The sequence below is a fragment of the Trachypithecus francoisi genome, unplaced genomic scaffold, assembly GCF_009764315.1.
Source record: "Trachypithecus francoisi isolate TF-2019V2 unplaced genomic scaffold, Tfra_2.0 Contig01440, whole genome shotgun sequence".
Taxonomy (NCBI): domain Eukaryota; kingdom Metazoa; phylum Chordata; class Mammalia; order Primates; family Cercopithecidae; genus Trachypithecus; species Trachypithecus francoisi.
In genome coordinates this window covers 10,249,410-10,266,598 of record NW_022681431.1, presented here as the reverse complement: position 1 = coordinate 10,266,598, position 17,189 = coordinate 10,249,410, and the positions used below count along the sequence as shown (strand labels likewise).

At 52.4% G+C, this 17,189-nt stretch overlaps 1 protein-coding gene across 2 annotated transcripts in view; it reads left to right on the top strand.

Annotated features, from left to right (window-relative positions):
- Positions 1-17,189, top strand: part of PEBP4 (phosphatidylethanolamine binding protein 4) — a 225,954-nt gene that overhangs the window by 198,039 nt on the left and 10,726 nt on the right. For both annotated transcript variants that reach the window (XM_033228542.1, XM_033228531.1), the window contains exons 5-6: positions 14,319-14,364; positions 16,545-16,658. In XM_033228542.1, the coding sequence (XP_033084433.1) occupies positions 14,319-14,364; positions 16,545-16,658 (160 nt within the window). The remainder of the gene's footprint in view (positions 1-14,318; positions 14,365-16,544; positions 16,659-17,189) is intronic.

Below are 17,189 nucleotides of genomic sequence, written 5' to 3'. Positions count from 1 at the left end.
CTGCCCCCAGCCCTGCTCTCCTGACTGCCGGGGAGACAGTGGCACTGGCTTCCGAGATGGTCAGGGTTCCTCCTCTGCACACAAACCTTCCTGCCCCCAAGGGACTCAGCTGAGCGGCCCTTAACAGACAGCCGCCCACTGGTGGAGTGGCACAGTGGCCCAGGTTCCACTGGCCTTACCTGAGAGAGCCGTGGTCCTCCCTTCCTCTCCTGGGGCTCAGTCAGTACCCAAAGCATTCCCGGAACATGGGACCAACTGTGGGCTCCAGGTAGATTTCACTGAGCACAGGCTCAGAGATTTTTGCTGTGATTGCCAAGCTCCCCAGATTGGCATTTGCCTGCTGGGCACTGTAAAAGTGCCACAACAGAAAGAGAACAGTCCCCAGGCCTGGCAGACAGCGGCAGGGCCCTGGACGCCGGCAGGCCCTGGTGGGCCACATTCATTGTTCCGTTGGCTCAGACAAATGAATCTGGGTTAACACAGGCAGGCAGGGACACGAAGGCCCACCACACAGGCCTTGGCATGACCAAGGCACGTGAGAACGGCAGCTCAGCAGAGATGGCAGCTGGCTTGGGCACCTCGGAGGAGGGAGACCCAAGGAAGTCACCTGACTGCTGGCCTCCTGCTGGGGCCAGGGCCCTAGAATTGATCCTGACCTGCAAACCTGGGCTGCCCCGTGCCCTCCTCTGGTCTGTAGGCAACACGGAAGAACCACTGTTCTCTCGCCTCTTCCATCCCGTCTGTCTCTTCCCAGACCCTGAGGTCCCTGAATGCCTGGAGGACAAGCAACCCTCCCTCCTCACATAGGGTAGGTGCGGGGAGCGTGATCTGGGGAAAGGAGCTAACAAACATCTCTGTGTGCCCAGCCCTTGCCCTTCTCCCCAGGAACTTCGAGGCTCAGAATAGCACACCCAGAGTCGCTAACCTGGGGCCGCTTTCCCTGGCTCTAAGCAGGGGCGAAGGAAAAGGGCTGTGCCTCCTGCCTTCTCAGGTCTGGCCCAGGCCCTCTGAACACCCAGGAGCCCAACCGGTCTGAAGGGTCTGACTTGAGAGCTGAGGCCACAGAGGAAAGGGGAGCCCTGGGGCGGGGCCTCCAGAAGGAACAGGAAAGGAGGCACCATCAGGAACTGGGGCTCAGATGGTTCCCACCACAGCTGCCACCACAGGTCTGATGAGGAGTCCCCTTCCCTGCCCTGGGGAATCAGGCAGGAAGGTTCGGAGAGCAGGAAGTTGCTGTGGTGGCACTGCGGGGTTTGACAGACTTTAGTGTGCATAGAAATCGCCTCAGGTTCTTGTTAAGAGGAAGCTTCTGGTTCACTAGGTCTAGGGTTGAGCCTGAGAGAGATTCTACATTTCTGACAAGCTCCCAGGACACATTGCTGCTGCTCTGAGGGGCTGGGGAACTGGGGCCAAGTTCACCATCAGTCCCTTGAAAAAGAGCAAGCCGTGATTTGAATAAGACGTAGAATGCTTCTGCTTCTTGTCACACTTTCTAATGAGCATAGCATTTCTTAGAGCTTCCAAATCTCACCAGCATCTTTTCTTGCTAGAAATTCCTGACCTTTCTTCCGGAGTCCCTCTGTCTCTTTTTCCTTCCATCCATCCTTCCTTCCTTTCTTCCCTTCTGTTCACAAGGCAGCCCCAGGCCTGGGCCCATTGGTGGGGAGGGAGAGAAGAGGCTCCAAAGGGTAGATGATGTTTTCTCTTCCCACCAGAGCCAAGTATGGAAACCTAAAATAGGGCAACGGAGGGAGACAAAGCAGAGAACAGAACGAGGAATCTGACTCCCACCTGCTGCTACCAGCCTTCCCCAAAGAGCCACAGTTGAGGCTCTTGGCTGTTGGGCACTCCCTCCCCCTCCATCCCCCCAGCCCAGCCTTTGTGGCCTGGGTTCCCAAGGACACCTCATCTCATAGGTGGCACATGAGGAGGGCAGAGTAAGCCAAGACAGTACCCGTCTTCTGGTTGGCAGTAGAGAACAGGATGGGTCAGGGTTGGGGGCTGAGGGGCCCTTCTTACCCAAATAGAGGGGAGACAGGAGGACTGCTAGGGCTGGAGCTGGGGGAGAATGCTGAACCACTCTCCAGAACTGCGGCAGGGAGTGGGGGCATCACTCAGCAGTCACAGCCCAAGGCATGGGGTTCCAGCTCACTCATAAGCCCTGGGGTACCACTCCCCAGGCCAGATGGATGCTAGGGGGCTGCTGGGCTGCCTCTCTCCAGCCAGAGTTAGGGAGCAAAGGTCTGGTCAGGTCACTTCCTCCCAGTGTATTGGTCCCCCCACTTCCTCCTCCTCTCCCTCTTGGAGGTGCAGCCACCCAGCCGGAAAGACTGGGTGCTGGATGAGAGATGGGGAGTGATAAGAGTCGGGCTGAGGAGTTAGCCCTACAGCTCTCTCCTCTCCAGTTGGGTTGCAGTTTCCCAAGCCCTGTTTGTCTTAGGGATTAACTGTACCCATTTCCTAATTGTTCTGCTGCGGCAGGGCAGGCAAGGTGACCTGCAGCCTCCTACATGCAGCACGGGAGGAGGGCAGCACCTGGGGGTGCCCCCCGCCCTGCCTCCTGGTTGACTGCCTCCTCTCCCACCTCTGCTTGGATGCAGCCCAGCTCCACTGGTTCTCAGTCCCTGGGTGGGTAACAGACCAGCTTAGGTCTCACTCACAGACCTCAGTGCTAATCAGTCATCTGTTTGTCCTGGCCCCCTGCCCGGGGCCTGGAGATTCCCACACTCACTTTTCCTAATTGCATGGTCCCAGCTTCAGCCTGGCCGCCAACCCCTTCCCAAATGCCCCCTTCTTCTGGTCCTCCCCACCATGCCCATCCCCAGGCATACCCAGTGAAAGGCAGTCTAGGAGAGGAGTGTGTGAGTGCATGTGTGTGTGAGCATGTGTGTGTCTGTGTGTACACGTGGATATACGAGCATGTATGTGAGCTTGTGCCTCTGTGTGTCCATGTGTGATAGCATGTGAGTGTGAGCATGCAAGAGCATGCATGTGTGGGTGTGTGAGCATGCTACAAGTATGAGTGTGTTGGGAGTGTAAGCGTGTGAATGTGTGTATATGTGAGTGTGTAGATGTGAGCATGTGCCTTGTGAGTATATCATGAGTGTGCAAGTGTGTGCGTGTGTGTGACTTGTGCTCTCCTGTCTCTGGCCCTCTCGGACCCAGCCTGAGGTTGCCCCTAAGCCCCCTTGGCTTTATTCTGGTCCCAGCTCCAGCTTCTCCCATCTCACACCCTGCCACTCCCATTCCCACCAGTTCTGGAAAATTCTTCCCACTGCTGCGCTTCCCTTGCTCCCATCACCGAGCAGGTTCTGGCCAAGTTTCCACTTGACCGCAGAGCCAGCAGTATCCTACTTGCTCTCTAGCCAGGATCCTCTGTCTGACCCCCAAGGCCAGACCCCTCTCCAGAGGCCCCACCTGCTGGACAACATCTCTGACTCTCTCTCCTGAGCTGAGCCTGCCTGTGTCTGTCTGTATGTGGGATCATGCATCTCCAAGGGATGGAGGGAAAGAGGAAGGAGTGAGGAGTGAGAGAAGGAAGGAGGCCGGGCTCAGATGGTGTCATTAGGAGCTATTAATGCCCCTCATCAAGGGTTATTAATAAACATGATGTGCCACTCGCTCTGCACACCCTGGCTGAGTACAGGCCCAGCGGGGCAGGCCCGATATTCACAGCTGAGTAACCTCCAAGCCCACGGCACAGCCATCAGCCTCAGGAGGCTGGCCCTGCCAGGAGACTTCACAGGATGGATTCCCAGGGCTCCAAGGGTGGACGGAGGCAGCATCCCCATCCTCAGCCCCCACACCATCTATTCCCCGGCAGCCACCGAGCCTTTCCCTCCAGGGTCCAGCCAGGAGCTCAGCCCAGCAATGACCCTTACACTTGGACAGCACTGCGGGACTTTAGAATATTCCATTTCCTAATTGTACCTTCACAACAGCTCTGTGAAGAAACCAGGGCAGGTATCGTTATCATCGCCACTTTGTAGGTACGGAAACTGAGACGCTGTGAAATTAAATGTCTTGCTCAAAGCTAATTGGTAATGACATTGGACTGAAGCCCAGGCTGCCCTGTAGGAGAATGGCTGTATTAGACGCTGAGTTGCTCATTGACTGAGGCTGCTTTGACTGGATGGCTCCATTTCCATCGTTCTTGTGGCTGCCAGAAATCAGCAAAGCAGGGCAGCAAGCCTTTGCTCTCCAAGGCGTGGAGAGTGGGGGGATCCTGCACCTTAGCGGGGAATTTCCTGGAGGGCGGGGATCTGAATGAGCGAGCTCACGTAAAGACCCTGGCGAGATGCCCGCACACCACGGGCACTCCACGAGAGGTGGTTCCCCTTTCTTTGCCTGATGGTCATTACATAAACATTCAATTATTGGCTCCTAAGGAGGCTGGGGCAGGTGGAAAGCTGAATGGCCCATTCTACTTGTTTTTTTTTTTTTTGAGACAGAGTCTCACTCTATTGCCCAGGCTGGAGTGGAATGGCACGATCTGGCCTCACTGCAACTCTGCCTCCCTGGTTCAAGCAGTTCCCCTGCCTCAGCCTCCCAAGTAGCTGGGACTACAGGCACCTGCCACCATGCCTGGCTAATTTTTGTATTTTTAATAGAGACTGGGTTTCGCCAAGTTGGCCAGGCTGGTCTCGAACTCCTGACTTCAAGTGATCCGCCTGCCTCAGCCTCCCAAAGTGCTGCAATTACAGGTGTGAGTCACCACGCCCGGCCTTTATTTGCTTCTCAGCTTTGCGATCTCATGCCGTAGTTGGGTGCAAAGTTGGCATCCACGGTGACAACCACAATGGTATTTAAAATCACATAAGAAGACAAGAACTAGTGTTCTAATAAGATGGCTATCCAAAATAGGTAAGAGAAAAGGAGTTGGGGAGCAAAAATATAAGATTTGAGATATCAGGGAAATGTTTTTATGAGGAATACCCAATTCCCTATATGACTTCAGATAACTGAGGCATCCTGGCAACCTGAGGTTGATATCAAAAGCTACTTTTGTTCTGAGTTGTCTAGAAAGGGCAGTCTTCAGTTTAAAGTGATATCAGTGCATAGTAATCATATTTAGCAACAAACTCCTGATATTTGCTTTCAACTTAATATTTCTGTCTACTTTTTTTTTTTTTTTTTTTTTGAGACTCCCACTCTGTCACCCAGGCTGGAATGCAGTGGTGAGACAATATAGCTCACTACAGCCTCGAATTCCAGGCTCAAGTGATTCTCCCACCTCCGCCTCCCAAGTAGCCAGGACTACAGGAACACACCACCTCGTCTGGTTAATTTTTTTAATGTTTTGTAGAAATGGGGTCTCACTATGCTGCCCAGGCTGGTCTGGAACTCCTGGCCCCAAGCAATCCTCCTGCCTCAGCCTCCCAAACTGCTAGGATTACAGGCATGAGAAACTGCACCCCGATTCTTGTCTATTTCTAAGAGGAACAGGCTTAATAAGACCATATATTGTGTTCTTTATCTCTTTCCTTATTCTTAACCCCACCCCTGAACCCCATCCAGAGAATGAGTGACCCATGACAGGCAAGGGTCAAAAGGAGGTGGCTCCACAATTTCCTATGGCTCAGCCTGCTCTCTGAGTATCAGGGACTGAAAGTAACTTGGGCAAGTTTCCCCAAGCAGAAGTTCCCCGAGGGCAGACAGTTGGGAGTCCCAGCCAGTACAGGCCCCAGAGGGACCAGGGGCTTGAAGCTGCCATCTGTGTGACAAGAAGCTTTGGAACCAAAATGCAAAGAAAAGAAGGATGTTCTCAGGGCAATTGTCTCTATGTGGTAGGATCCAGGGAATGCTTTTTCTTTCTAGTGCCTTTGTGTGTTTTACAATTTTTCTACAAGGAACGTGTAGCCCTTTTACAACCTGAAACAAAAATTACTGTTTGTAAAAGGGAGGTGTTTGGGTTTGGGGGTCCAAGAGTTACCTGCTCTGAGTGAGGCCATTGATGACAAAATTCAGCCGCATCCTGCTCTGACCCGCCACGTGGGCAGTGTCCCCAAGGCAGGGACCACCCATGTCCTTTCTTTTTTTTTTTTTTTTTTTGAGACGGAGTCTCACTTTGTCGCCGGGGCTGGAGTGCAGTGGCCGGATCTCAGCTCACTGCAAGCTCCGCCTCCCGGGTTCACACCATTCTCCTGCCTCAGCCTCCCGAGTAGCTGGGACTACAGGCGCCCGCCACCTCGCCCGGCTAGTTTTTTTGTATTTTTTAGTAGAGACGGGGTTTAGGCAGCTCAGCCAGCCAGCTGTGGTGGTCCTCCTGGGACACAGTTACTGATCATTTGGAGAAGAGAAGAAGCCTTGCCTGGGATCTGTGGACCCAGAGTTTAGGTTGCTGAGAGCTTTGAGTCTCAGAAATCAGAGGCATTGCCTGCCATTCCAGTCTTAACCCCATCCTGCATTTCCAGCCTTCTCTTGAGATTCTTGAAGACACACATGCTGGTTCTGGCTTCAACGGACAGCGAGGTCATTTGAAATGTTCTCATATCTCATGCACACATTTATACATTGCTTAGGCAGCTTTCTCAACCTAAGCTGCCCTTCCCCTCCTTTATCTTGTCTACTGGAGAACTGGAAAACTCCTACACATCCTTCAAGTCCCCATATCTAGCCTCCTTTCAATAACTTTCTCTGATCGCTACCCCCAAGCAGTTATCTCTTCTTCTCTGCTCCCCAAGCATGGCTTCTAGGCCTCAATTATTTAGGCCTGTCATTGTTATTCCTCAGGGCCAGCTTTGTGCTAGATACTATCTCACACACACACACACAGCTGCAAGACGGTGTGACATTTTTGGCAACCATACGACCCAGAACAAAGGGCCTGGAAAGCCTGTACTTTTCAAGACTCAGACATCCTGGGCCTTGGGAAATCTTGTCTCTTAACCTGGTGTCATGGAGGATGATGACACTCTGGGTGAAGCGCCTCCCATCCTGGGTTCAACCTCAAAAGCTCCTTACTCCAAGAAGCAGATCATTCTCCCTCAACCGCACATTGATCCATGGCTTAGACAGCTTTCTCCACTTAAGCTGCCCTTCCCCTCCCTTATCTTGTCCACTGGAGAACTGAAAAGCTCCTACACATCCTTCAAGGCCCCAAAATCTAGCCTCCTTTCAATAGTGCCCAACCCCACTTTGGCATCTGGAGATCCAGAGAAGTAACCAATTCCAGATTTGAAGCCAAACTAGGAATCAAAACCCAGGAGTCCCATCGCCAGTCTGCGCCAAGATACTAGGATCTGCCATGCACCCATTGGCATCTCCTAAGATGATATTCACCAAGCTGTCCCCACTGCCCATGAAGGCGCCAGGAAAAGGCCTACCAAGTCTTTGGTATGGACATTTCTGGAAGGAAAGTGGTCCACAAAATAATTGGCCATCCTACACCCTGGAGTCCAGAAGTACTCAGCTCCTAGGAGGGCTTAGATCTGCGCCTCCTTCTTCCACTTCCCACGGGCTTCATTCCACCCACCTCAGTGGCCATCCTTCCTCTCCCCAACCCCAGGGCAAAAGAGAAGGCCGTGGGATTAATTGACTGGAAGCCTCTCCCTGGCAGCAGGCAGTAGTCTCCAGAGCTGGGTCTTCTCTAGGCTGGTGTTAGGTGGTCCCTGGGGACCTCAGAGCCTGGGAGCTGTCAGTGCCTTCTGCTCACTTACCCTTTGTGAATTGCAGAATATACAGATTGCTGGGTAGCGCTCTCCAGTTCTGTGCCTTTTCCTGGATCCCTTGCCACTTGGCAGCCTGCAGGCAGCTGTGCAAAACAGCAAGGAGCTTTCTTGTTTGGTGCCAGTGTCAGAGAGCTTGGAACTCTGTTTTCATTTTCCCTTTTTTTCTCATTTCTTCCTCCCCACCCTCAAATGCTCTGTTTTGCTAACTTCTCTGTCTACTCTCCTTTATCTCCATGACACCTTTCTGTGCCTCACTTTTCAAGTTAGGGACTCTTCTGATGCCTGTCCCCCCATCCCCACCCTCCCCAATTCCCCCATCCCCACCCTCCCCAATCCCCCCATCCCCACTCCCACCTTTCACCTAGAGATCAAAAAGCAAAACTTCCCACTCTGACGGGGGTTTGCACCCAGGCAGAAGAAGACTGAATCCTCCTGTGCAAATGGGAAGAGGTGGGAAAAGAGATTAAATCATCTCCCTCACTCGAGGATATGTGCGACTGACCCTTTGCTCTGAGGGACCATGAGCCTTCGTGGCCTTCACAAACGCCCCGGTGGGTGGGCCGCTGCCTACAGGTAATTGAAGGGGAATGAGGGAACTGGGCCAGCATCCTTGCTGAGACCAGCACTGAGCCATACCCCTTCCCCACACTGCAGACCTTACACACCAAATCCAGCCAGAGCCTTTATGTAAGGGGTTCCCCAGGTGAGGGAGGAGTGTCGCTGGACCCGCAAGTCTATGAAAGGCCTCAGAAAATGCAGCTCTCTGTCCCTATGGGGACACCCAAAGGATAAAGTTTGTTAAGTAGGGATGGTTCAAGTTGCAAGGGCTGGGCGCTGGGCCGGGGCACCCACGGACTTTGACTATACCCACCATGTGCAGAGCATCTTATGGGTCACAAAGATGGGAAGGGTGTAGTCCCCACCCTTGAGGAGCTGAAGTTTCTGTGGTTTCTCTCCTGTCCAGTGGGGCTAAAGATCTCTGCCCTTCCCCTGAATGGGATGTTGTGAGACCAATCGGTTGGATGGTTGCCTGGAGAATAAGGCTGAAAGCCTGTTACAAATGCAAGGTAATAGCAGTGGGGATAGACCCCTGGCTTCCAGCACCACGCTCTTTACCTGACCCAGATGGGACAAGTCTGGGAAGACAGTCTGCATCACCCTGGACTGAGAATGGGGTTGCTATGACTCTCAGTCGAGCCACAACTTTCCCTGAGTATCTTACTTGCCAGTTCCAGGCTAGCTTGCCAGAGAAGCAGTGGGCTCTGAGGTGGGAGAGAGCTAGAAAGGAAATCTCATGTTCTAGGAACCCAGAAGCACCTCCAAAGTGTTCACAGTGTTGAGCCCCCTTCTCTGCAGTTAGAATAATTTGCACCTAGTTCTGTGCCAAGCAGTCATGAACAAACCCAGTACCCTACACTCACATACATGTGCACATGCATACACACACACACACACACACACACACACACACACACACAACTGGGGCCAGCTTCTTGGAAAAAGGAGTGACTGCTATTCTTTTTCTTTTCTTTTCTTGAAATTTTATTTTATTTAAGTCCCGGGGAACATGTGCAGGATGTGCAGGTTTATTACATAGGTAAACGTGTGCCATGGTGGTTTGCTACCCCTATCAACTCATCACCTAGGTATTAAGCCCCGTATGCATTAGCTGTTTATCCTGATGTTCTCCCTCCCCCTGCCCCCACCATGGGGCCTAGTGTGTGTTGTTCCCCTCCCTATGTCCATGTGTTCTCATTGTTCAGCTCCCACTTATAAGTGAGAACATGTGATGACTACTATTTTTCTTATACCCTGAGCATTTAAGAGTCCTTCTAAGGAATTCACCTCCTCCTCCCTTCCCTTGCTAGGAGACTCATGGGTATTTTAGACTCCCCATCTCCAGAGGATGCTGATGAGGAAGAATTGCCTTCCCCAGGCCCTCCAGTCCCAGACTTAGAAAGGCCCAGAATGTCCTCCTAGGCACACTACCCAAATACCTCGGTGTTCCTGGCCTTCTCGCTTGAAAAACCCATCCTGGACTTTTCAGCATTCTTGAGGATGAGAAACTGAACTACATCTATGTTGTCTATAATTTCTATAATTACAGTTCACCCTTAAACAATGAGGGGGTATAGGTGCCACTCCCAACAAAGTCAAAAATCCAAGTATAACTGGATTCTCCCAGAATTTAACTACTAATAGCCTACTATTGACTGGAAGCCAATAACCTAAACAGTCAATTAACATGTTTCATATGTTATATGTATTCTATACTGTAGTCTTAAAATGAGGTAAGCTAGAGAAAAGAAAACGGTATTTTAAAAATTCTAAGGAAGAGAAAATATATTTCCTACTTGTTAAGTGGAAGTGGATCATCATAAAGGTCTCTGTCCTCATCGTCTTCACACTGAGTGGGCTGAGGAGGAGGAAGAAGAGGAGGGGTTGGTCTTGCTGTCTTGGGGTGGCCAAGGCTGAAGAGGTGGAAGAGGTAGAGGAGATGGAAGGGGAGGCAGGAGAGGCAGGCACACTCACTGTAACTTTTGTTGAAAAAACTTCTGTTTATAGGTTTTGATTTGACACAAATCAAACCCATGTTGTTCAAGGGTCAACTATATTTCTTTTTTTTAACCTTAGCATTTAAACAAGTTCCTTTTGAAAATGTCAGCCTGTCTTAGCTATAGGAAGGGAAAGGAGATTTGGTCTGTGCTCAGCCCATCTTCAAGAGGCAAGAGCACATCTGGAGTCTGGGCTGGGGGAGGCAGCAGGGTCAAAGTGAGGAGGCCCAAGGTGTGGGGGAGCTCTTAGCAGACCCTGCAGGTTCAGCCATAAACCTTCCCTCCTTGGTCAGTCCTGGAGGGGCTACAATTTCTACCATAGAATCAATACCTAGTAGGGGCCTTTGGAGACTAAATTCTAAAAGGTGAGAAAGCTCAACTTTCAGCCTCCTTCAGGGTCTCCTTCCAAAGCCTGTCTCTTCTCAGACATGACAGGACTGGTGGCTGTATTCCTCAAACGCTGGGCTGGTACTCCCTCCTCCCTGGGCACTTTCCTAGCCCAGCAGCCCTGAGCAGTGCTCAAAACTACAGGTTTCTCCCTCTTACCTCCTGAAACTTCCTTGAATCTCATCCATCCGTAAAGAGTTTCAGCTTTCTAGTGTGATCACAGGCTAGAAGTGACATTCTAATCCATATATTTGTTTTGAGATAGGGTCTCACTCTGTCATCCAGGCTGAAGTACAGTGGCACCACCTTGGCTCAGGATCAGCTCCCTGGGCTCTGGTGATCCTCCCAGCTTTGTCCCCTAAGTAACTGAGACTACAGGTGTAGACTATCATGCCCAGATAATTTTTGCATTTTTTTGTAGAGATGAGGTTTTGCTATGTTGCCTCAGCTGGTCTCAAAATCCTTGGCTCAAGCAATCTGCCCACCTCAGCCTCCCAAAGTGCTGGGATTACAGGTGTGAGCCATTGCACTTGGCCATCATGAAGATCTTTTAGAAGATCTAAAGTCAGGTGGCAGGGTCCCCATTTTCACCGCAGCCCCAGCCCTCCTGATAATATCTCCGTATTTTAATCATGGTCTTTGGAAAATGATGCCTCCCATAGAAATGCTGGGATTGTCATGGTGTCACAGAAAGAGCACAGGATGGCACTGAGGTCAAAAGGCATGAGACCTTGAGTCAGCTGATGTTGAAGGGCCTAAGGTCCAAGGTCTCATTCTCCTTGAACATTCCGGGGTTTTCCCTCTCTGGAGCCCAACTCTCTCACCTTTTAGAATTTAGTTTCCTAAGGCCCCTACCAGGTGTTGATTCCATGGTAGAAATTGTAGCCCCTCTAGGACTGACCAATGAGGGAAGGTTTATGGCCAAAGGGAATTTAGGCAATTCTTAAGACAATCCAAGTCAATCACAGCTTCTGACCCCACACCACGTGGGGGCCCTTCTGCCACCAGGTCCTCCCCCGTTCTTTCTGCCAGTGAGGACCAGCACCTGTCTGTGGGACCAGCTCCGGGGGGGGGGACCTGAACAGTCCATTTGCCATCAGTGCCCCAGTCAAGCACAGGGTCTGCTGAGTGACTAGGAAGGGCCAGTGGCTTGCCTCAGCAAACCCAGCGTAAGGATTTGCAGAGCCTTTGCCTATGCTGGCCCCGGTTGATAAGGAAAGCTCCCCAGAGTGAAAGGATGAAGAAAGGGAGCCTTCCCACCCCATCAAGGCGCCAGATCAGCCTTTCCACCCGCTGCGGCTCTGCACAAACCAGCTCCCTGATCTGACCGGCCCCAGCCCCCACCCTTACCCGCTCCCTGGCCTCACTCTGAGTGGGACCCAAGCCTGGGGGGAATTGAAAAGAAACAGCCAGCTTAGGTTGCTGTTGTTTTGTTTAAACAATCCGCTGGCTGGACTGACTTGGAAAGGAATAAGTCAGGCTGGGCGGGTCTTCCCTGAGCTCAGCCCCAGAACTCTCCATCTTGCTAGGGTGGCAGAAGAGCTCTGCAGGGAGAGTGGCTGCTGGGCATCTGTCAAGGCCTTCCCTCCTCTCCTGGAAGAGATGGGCGTCAAGGAGATAGGTTTCCATTCTCCAATCCCTTAGCCTTGTGGGCCGCAGCCCTTTGGCCACACCTGGGCCTGGATAATGCCAGCCCCGGATAATGCCAGGCCCAAAATATGGGGAGTTGGGGGACCGCACTGAAAGGGGAGTGAGACAGAGCTGGACTGTGCATGACCGTATGGGTGGGACCTGACGTTGAAGGCTGCCCAGATTCTGCTGAGCAGAAAAGAACAGGATCAGGGAGAGTGGAAGGAAGTTAAAGGAGAAAGATCTTGGCTGAGCATGGTGGCTCATGCCTGTAATCCCAGCACTTTGGGAGCCTGAGGCGGGTGGATCACTGGAGGTCAGGAGTTCGAAACCAGCCTGACCAACATGTGAAACTCCGACTCTACTAAAAATACAAAAATTAGCCAGGCCTGGTGGTGGGCACCTATAATCCCAGCTACTCAGGAAGTTGAGGCAGGAGAATCACTTGAACCCAGGAGGCGGAGGTTGCAGTGAGCCAAGATCGCACCACTGCATTCCAGCCTGGATGACAGAGCGAGACTCCAAAGAAAAGAAAAGAAAAGAAAAGAAAAGAAAAGAAAAAAGAGAAGAGAAGAGAAGAGAAGAGAAGAGAAGAAAAAGAAAGAAGGAAGGAAGGAAGAAAGAAGGAAGGAAGGAAGAAAGGAAGGAAGGGGATCTCACCTGCATCAGGTGAAGAAGACAAAGTACAAGGGGCTCATGGGTGAAGGGTCGATCCTTCCACAGTCTCCTGCTCCTTCTTCCAACCAAATGAGACCTAGGTCTATGGGAACCAGCCTTGGAAGAGGGATATCTGACCAAGAGGCCCAAAGTGAGGACAGTAATAGAGAAGCTGCAGTTCAAAGGGGAGGAGATCTGGTGGGTTCTGGACTGGGCAAGTAGGACTTTAGTTCTATAAAAGGTAAACCACAAGCTAGGGGATTGGATCTCACCTACCCCTGCCCCCACCTCAAGCAGGGCCTCCCACCTCTCCCCCATCCTCCCAGCAACCCATGAGCCCCTCTTCTAGGCTTGGTGAAAAGGTAGCCAGGGCACAGTTAGGTGTCGGCAGACTCAATTAAGAGTCACGCTAATCACCTTCATTAAGGCTATAAAACCCCACACCTAGGGGCCTCGGGGCTCCCTGGCATGGCTTGGGGGCCATGAGCCATGGCACAGAACCAGGGGCCCGGCTCCAGTCTCTTTCATCTGAGCATCTCCTGGTCCTGCACAAACAGTAATTAGCACCCACCCCCAGGGTCACCTCATTATCCCACAGACACCAAGTGGAGGGGAGGAGGGAGGGAAAGAGAGGAGGGAAACTGAGGCTGTCCCAGTGGCCAAAGAAACTGCCCCAGAGTTGTGGGCTAAGTTAACTGAGGGTGGGGAGAAGCTACCACAGAATCAGGCAGTGTAGCCTCCTCCCGCCTTCCCTTCCCCCACTGGTTGCTCAGAGCCCATTGCTTAATATTCTAAAGGTTCCAAAGGGAGCAGAATCCTCCCTCCAGAGAAGATGGGCTCCTTAGCAAGATCCAGAGAACTGCAGATCTAAGCGCTTCCCTTAGATCTGACCAGACCCTGCAGGTGATGTCGAGCACCCAGTCTCAGGCACCGATGGGGATCATGGAACAGCTCTTTGGGAAGTGTCCTACAGGGCTTCTCTAGAGGGAAGGTGTCCATTTGCCACCCTCAGCAACACCTGTGTCTGTCCTCTCTCCCTGGATCCCTTGAGGTACCCATTCCAAAACCCCACTCACTGCCCTGTCTCCCAAAAGCAACCATACATCCTCCTCCTCTCCCATCTTCCTCTTCTCCTATCCTCCTTCCTCTCCCATCCTCCTTCCTCTCCCATCCTCCTTCCTCTCCCATCTTCCTTCCTCTCTCATCCTCCTTCCTCTTCCATCCTCCTTCCTCTCCCATCCTCCTTCCTCTCCCATCCTCCTTCCTCTCCCATCCTCCTTCCTCTCCCATCCTCCTTCCTCTCCCATCTTCCTTCCTCTCCCATCCACCTCCTGCAGAGAAAGAAGCAATCCCACAGAGCCCACGTGGCCTGAAGTGTGCCCAAGGCATAACCTACAGCCCTGCTTGTCTCTTCTTTCAGGGCACCAACCTGAAGAAAGGGAAGATTCAGGGCCAGGAGTTATCGGGTGAGTAAGACCCTAGGGACCCCTTCCCCCAGCCAGGGCATCAGTGACGATCACAGGAATCAAAACCTCGTGGTGCTGCTTTGTCGTGTGCTAGCACCAGCCTAAGAGTTTTCTTGGATGCCCTGATTTCATCTCCACAACTGCCTTTCATGGTCACTGCCATCAGTGTCCCCATTTTAAAGAGGATAACACTGAGGCACAGACCATCCTGTGCCATGTGAACAGCTAGTAAGGAATGCAGCCAGCGTCACAGTGCAGGGGGCCATCTGACTGGAGGCTGTTTGCAATGCCTGTCCACCCCCATCCTACCCCCAGCTCCCCTCTCTCAGATCCCTGCCCCAGGATGGTGCCCCCAACCTACCTTGAAAGGGATGCTCAGGTAGTGGGCTGGCCTCTGGCACAGGACTGGGCACCAAACTTAGCCTTGCAGTTCCATGAAGCAGCGCGGGCTTTGGCACCAATCAGGTCTGGATTCAAATCCCAGCCCCACCACTCACTGTTGGCCTGGCTTCACCTCTCAAGTCTCCAGGAAATGGGAAGATGGAGGAGATGTCATAAGTGAAGGCCTACAGCCCAGGGCCTGGCTCGGAGAAGTAGTCTAGCATGTGTGAACCCTTTCCCCTCCTCCTCATGCCTCAATTCTCTGCCTTTGGAGGTTTTGCATGGGGGATTCTTGAGGAAAGCCCTAGTGAGAGGCATTAGTCTCTATCTCCCTTGCGGATAAATTCTCCATTGCACAGATCCAGTGAGTTCTCACTTCAGACTTGTCTGCACAGAACCGAGGTCACCAGTTTTGGGCAGCGTCAAGTGTGCCCACGGTGCAGTGCACTCCACAGCCCACATACCCACCCACCTCGCCCACACTGACTTGCGCACGAGGAGACTCCCTGGCACCCACCTGTGCTCAGAAGACTTTCTCAGCACTGGTGGTGTTGAGGAAAAATGCTCCCTACCTGCATTTACACACACACTAACAGGGCCTCCAAAACAGCCTCAGGGTGTTTGCACACTGGCTTTTCGTGTGCACACACCCACCCCAAGTGGAGACCTCCAACCACACACACTCACATGGCTCCAAGCACATCCAGCTCTGCTCTCACTCTGAGTGCGCACGCGTGCGCACACACACACACACACACATCTGATCTGCGATCCAAAAATGCAGGGAAAGATGAATCGTCAGGAATTCCCCGGCTGTTGGCATGCTGGAAGCCACCAGTGGCCGGAAGTACACAGTGAGGGACTCTTCCAATGCTCCAAGCAGCAAGTCGTGCTTTTGTTTAATGATCGGGAGACAAAAGAAGGGGAGATGGCCATAAAGGACCAATACACCCTCCCACCAACATCCTCATTGCAAATGCTTCTTTCCCACCCACCCAGGAAGATTCTTGGCTCCAGCCTGGCTCTCCTCCATGGAAAGGAAAATGGAGAGAGGGAAGGGGAGTGGGAAGGGTTGAAGTATGCTGGGAAAGAGGCCCACCTTGAAAGACCCAGGCCAGGCCAGCAAGATCTTGTCTTTCTGCATGTACTTGGGGAAAGAATGAGGGATGTCCCCACCCCACTTTCCCCCCACCAAGAAAAAGCCCAGCCTCCTGGAGGAAGAGGGAAGGAGTGGGAGAGGGGCCTTCTTCCCGGTGCCCCAAGCGCCCAGCTCCTACAGCTCCCATGATCAAACCTTTGAACCCAGTCCCACCCACCCTTGTAACCACTTCCAGATCCTCCAGACGCAGCCAAGAAATTGGCTTCTTTGGGGATTGAGTTCATAAGCAAATGCCGAAAAAATAAATAAAAATCCTCTGCCAAACACACTCGCAGAGGAAAATGGGCTTCTCTTGAGGCAGGAAATCCATCAGGATAGACTAAAGCAAAAACAGGACAATGCTAACACCCACCGGCCCATAAAGGCCTGGGAGCCACGCCAGCACCCAAGGCCTTCAAGCCAGCTCAGGGTGTTTCCTCTCGGACCACCTCCTCCCCCACTCTCACCCCCACCAAAATATGTACTTCTTAAATGAAGATACTGAAGCTGAGATCCCGCCACATACAAATCCTAATGGTTTGCATGGGTGAGTCCCGATCTGGGGCCCCAGGGAGATCAGCAGGACCATGGGAAGACAGAGAGATCTGCCCTGGGTAATATGGGATGCTGATGCCCACCTCTCTCCTTCTTCTACCTGTAGCCTACCAGGCTCCCTCCCCACCACCACACAGTGGCTTCCATCGCTACCAGTTCTTTGTCTATCTTCAGGAAGGAAAAGTCATCTCTCTCCTTCCCAAGGAAAACAAAACTCGAGGTAAGACCTTCCCATCCTTCCATCCACCTCCAGGGTGAATTCTGGGGTGGAACCAATGCTTCATGCATTTATGGGGAATTTACGGCCTTGACCCCCACTCATTAGCCTTGGAGACTGGTGTCAAAGGCTGGTGTTTCTTGGGAGCAAACTGGAAGGAGTTCCTTAAAGATGTTGGCATCAGATGTGGTCTCCCTTGAGAAGTAAGCCCCACAGACTAATGTGGAGGCTCTAGCTGAGTGGGTTGCTATGTAAGGCAGGGTCTCAAAGTGGGTGACTGGAGCCAGGGAGAAGAGTGCCCCGAAACTTTGCATGGCATGTGCAGACAGCTGCCGCTGAACTTTGGCAAGTCACTGTGCTCTGTAATTGAGTCTGATCTGGGCAAGAGGGCACTGGAATGCCACCCTGCCGGTCTATCCTCACGGTTTGCTAATTACTGGGTCGGCTGTGCCATCTTAGTGATGAGGTGAAGATGTCCCCCACCATCCCCCCTCCACTAGCTTCTCTGAGCAGCCCTCCTTGGCTTCTGGAGCA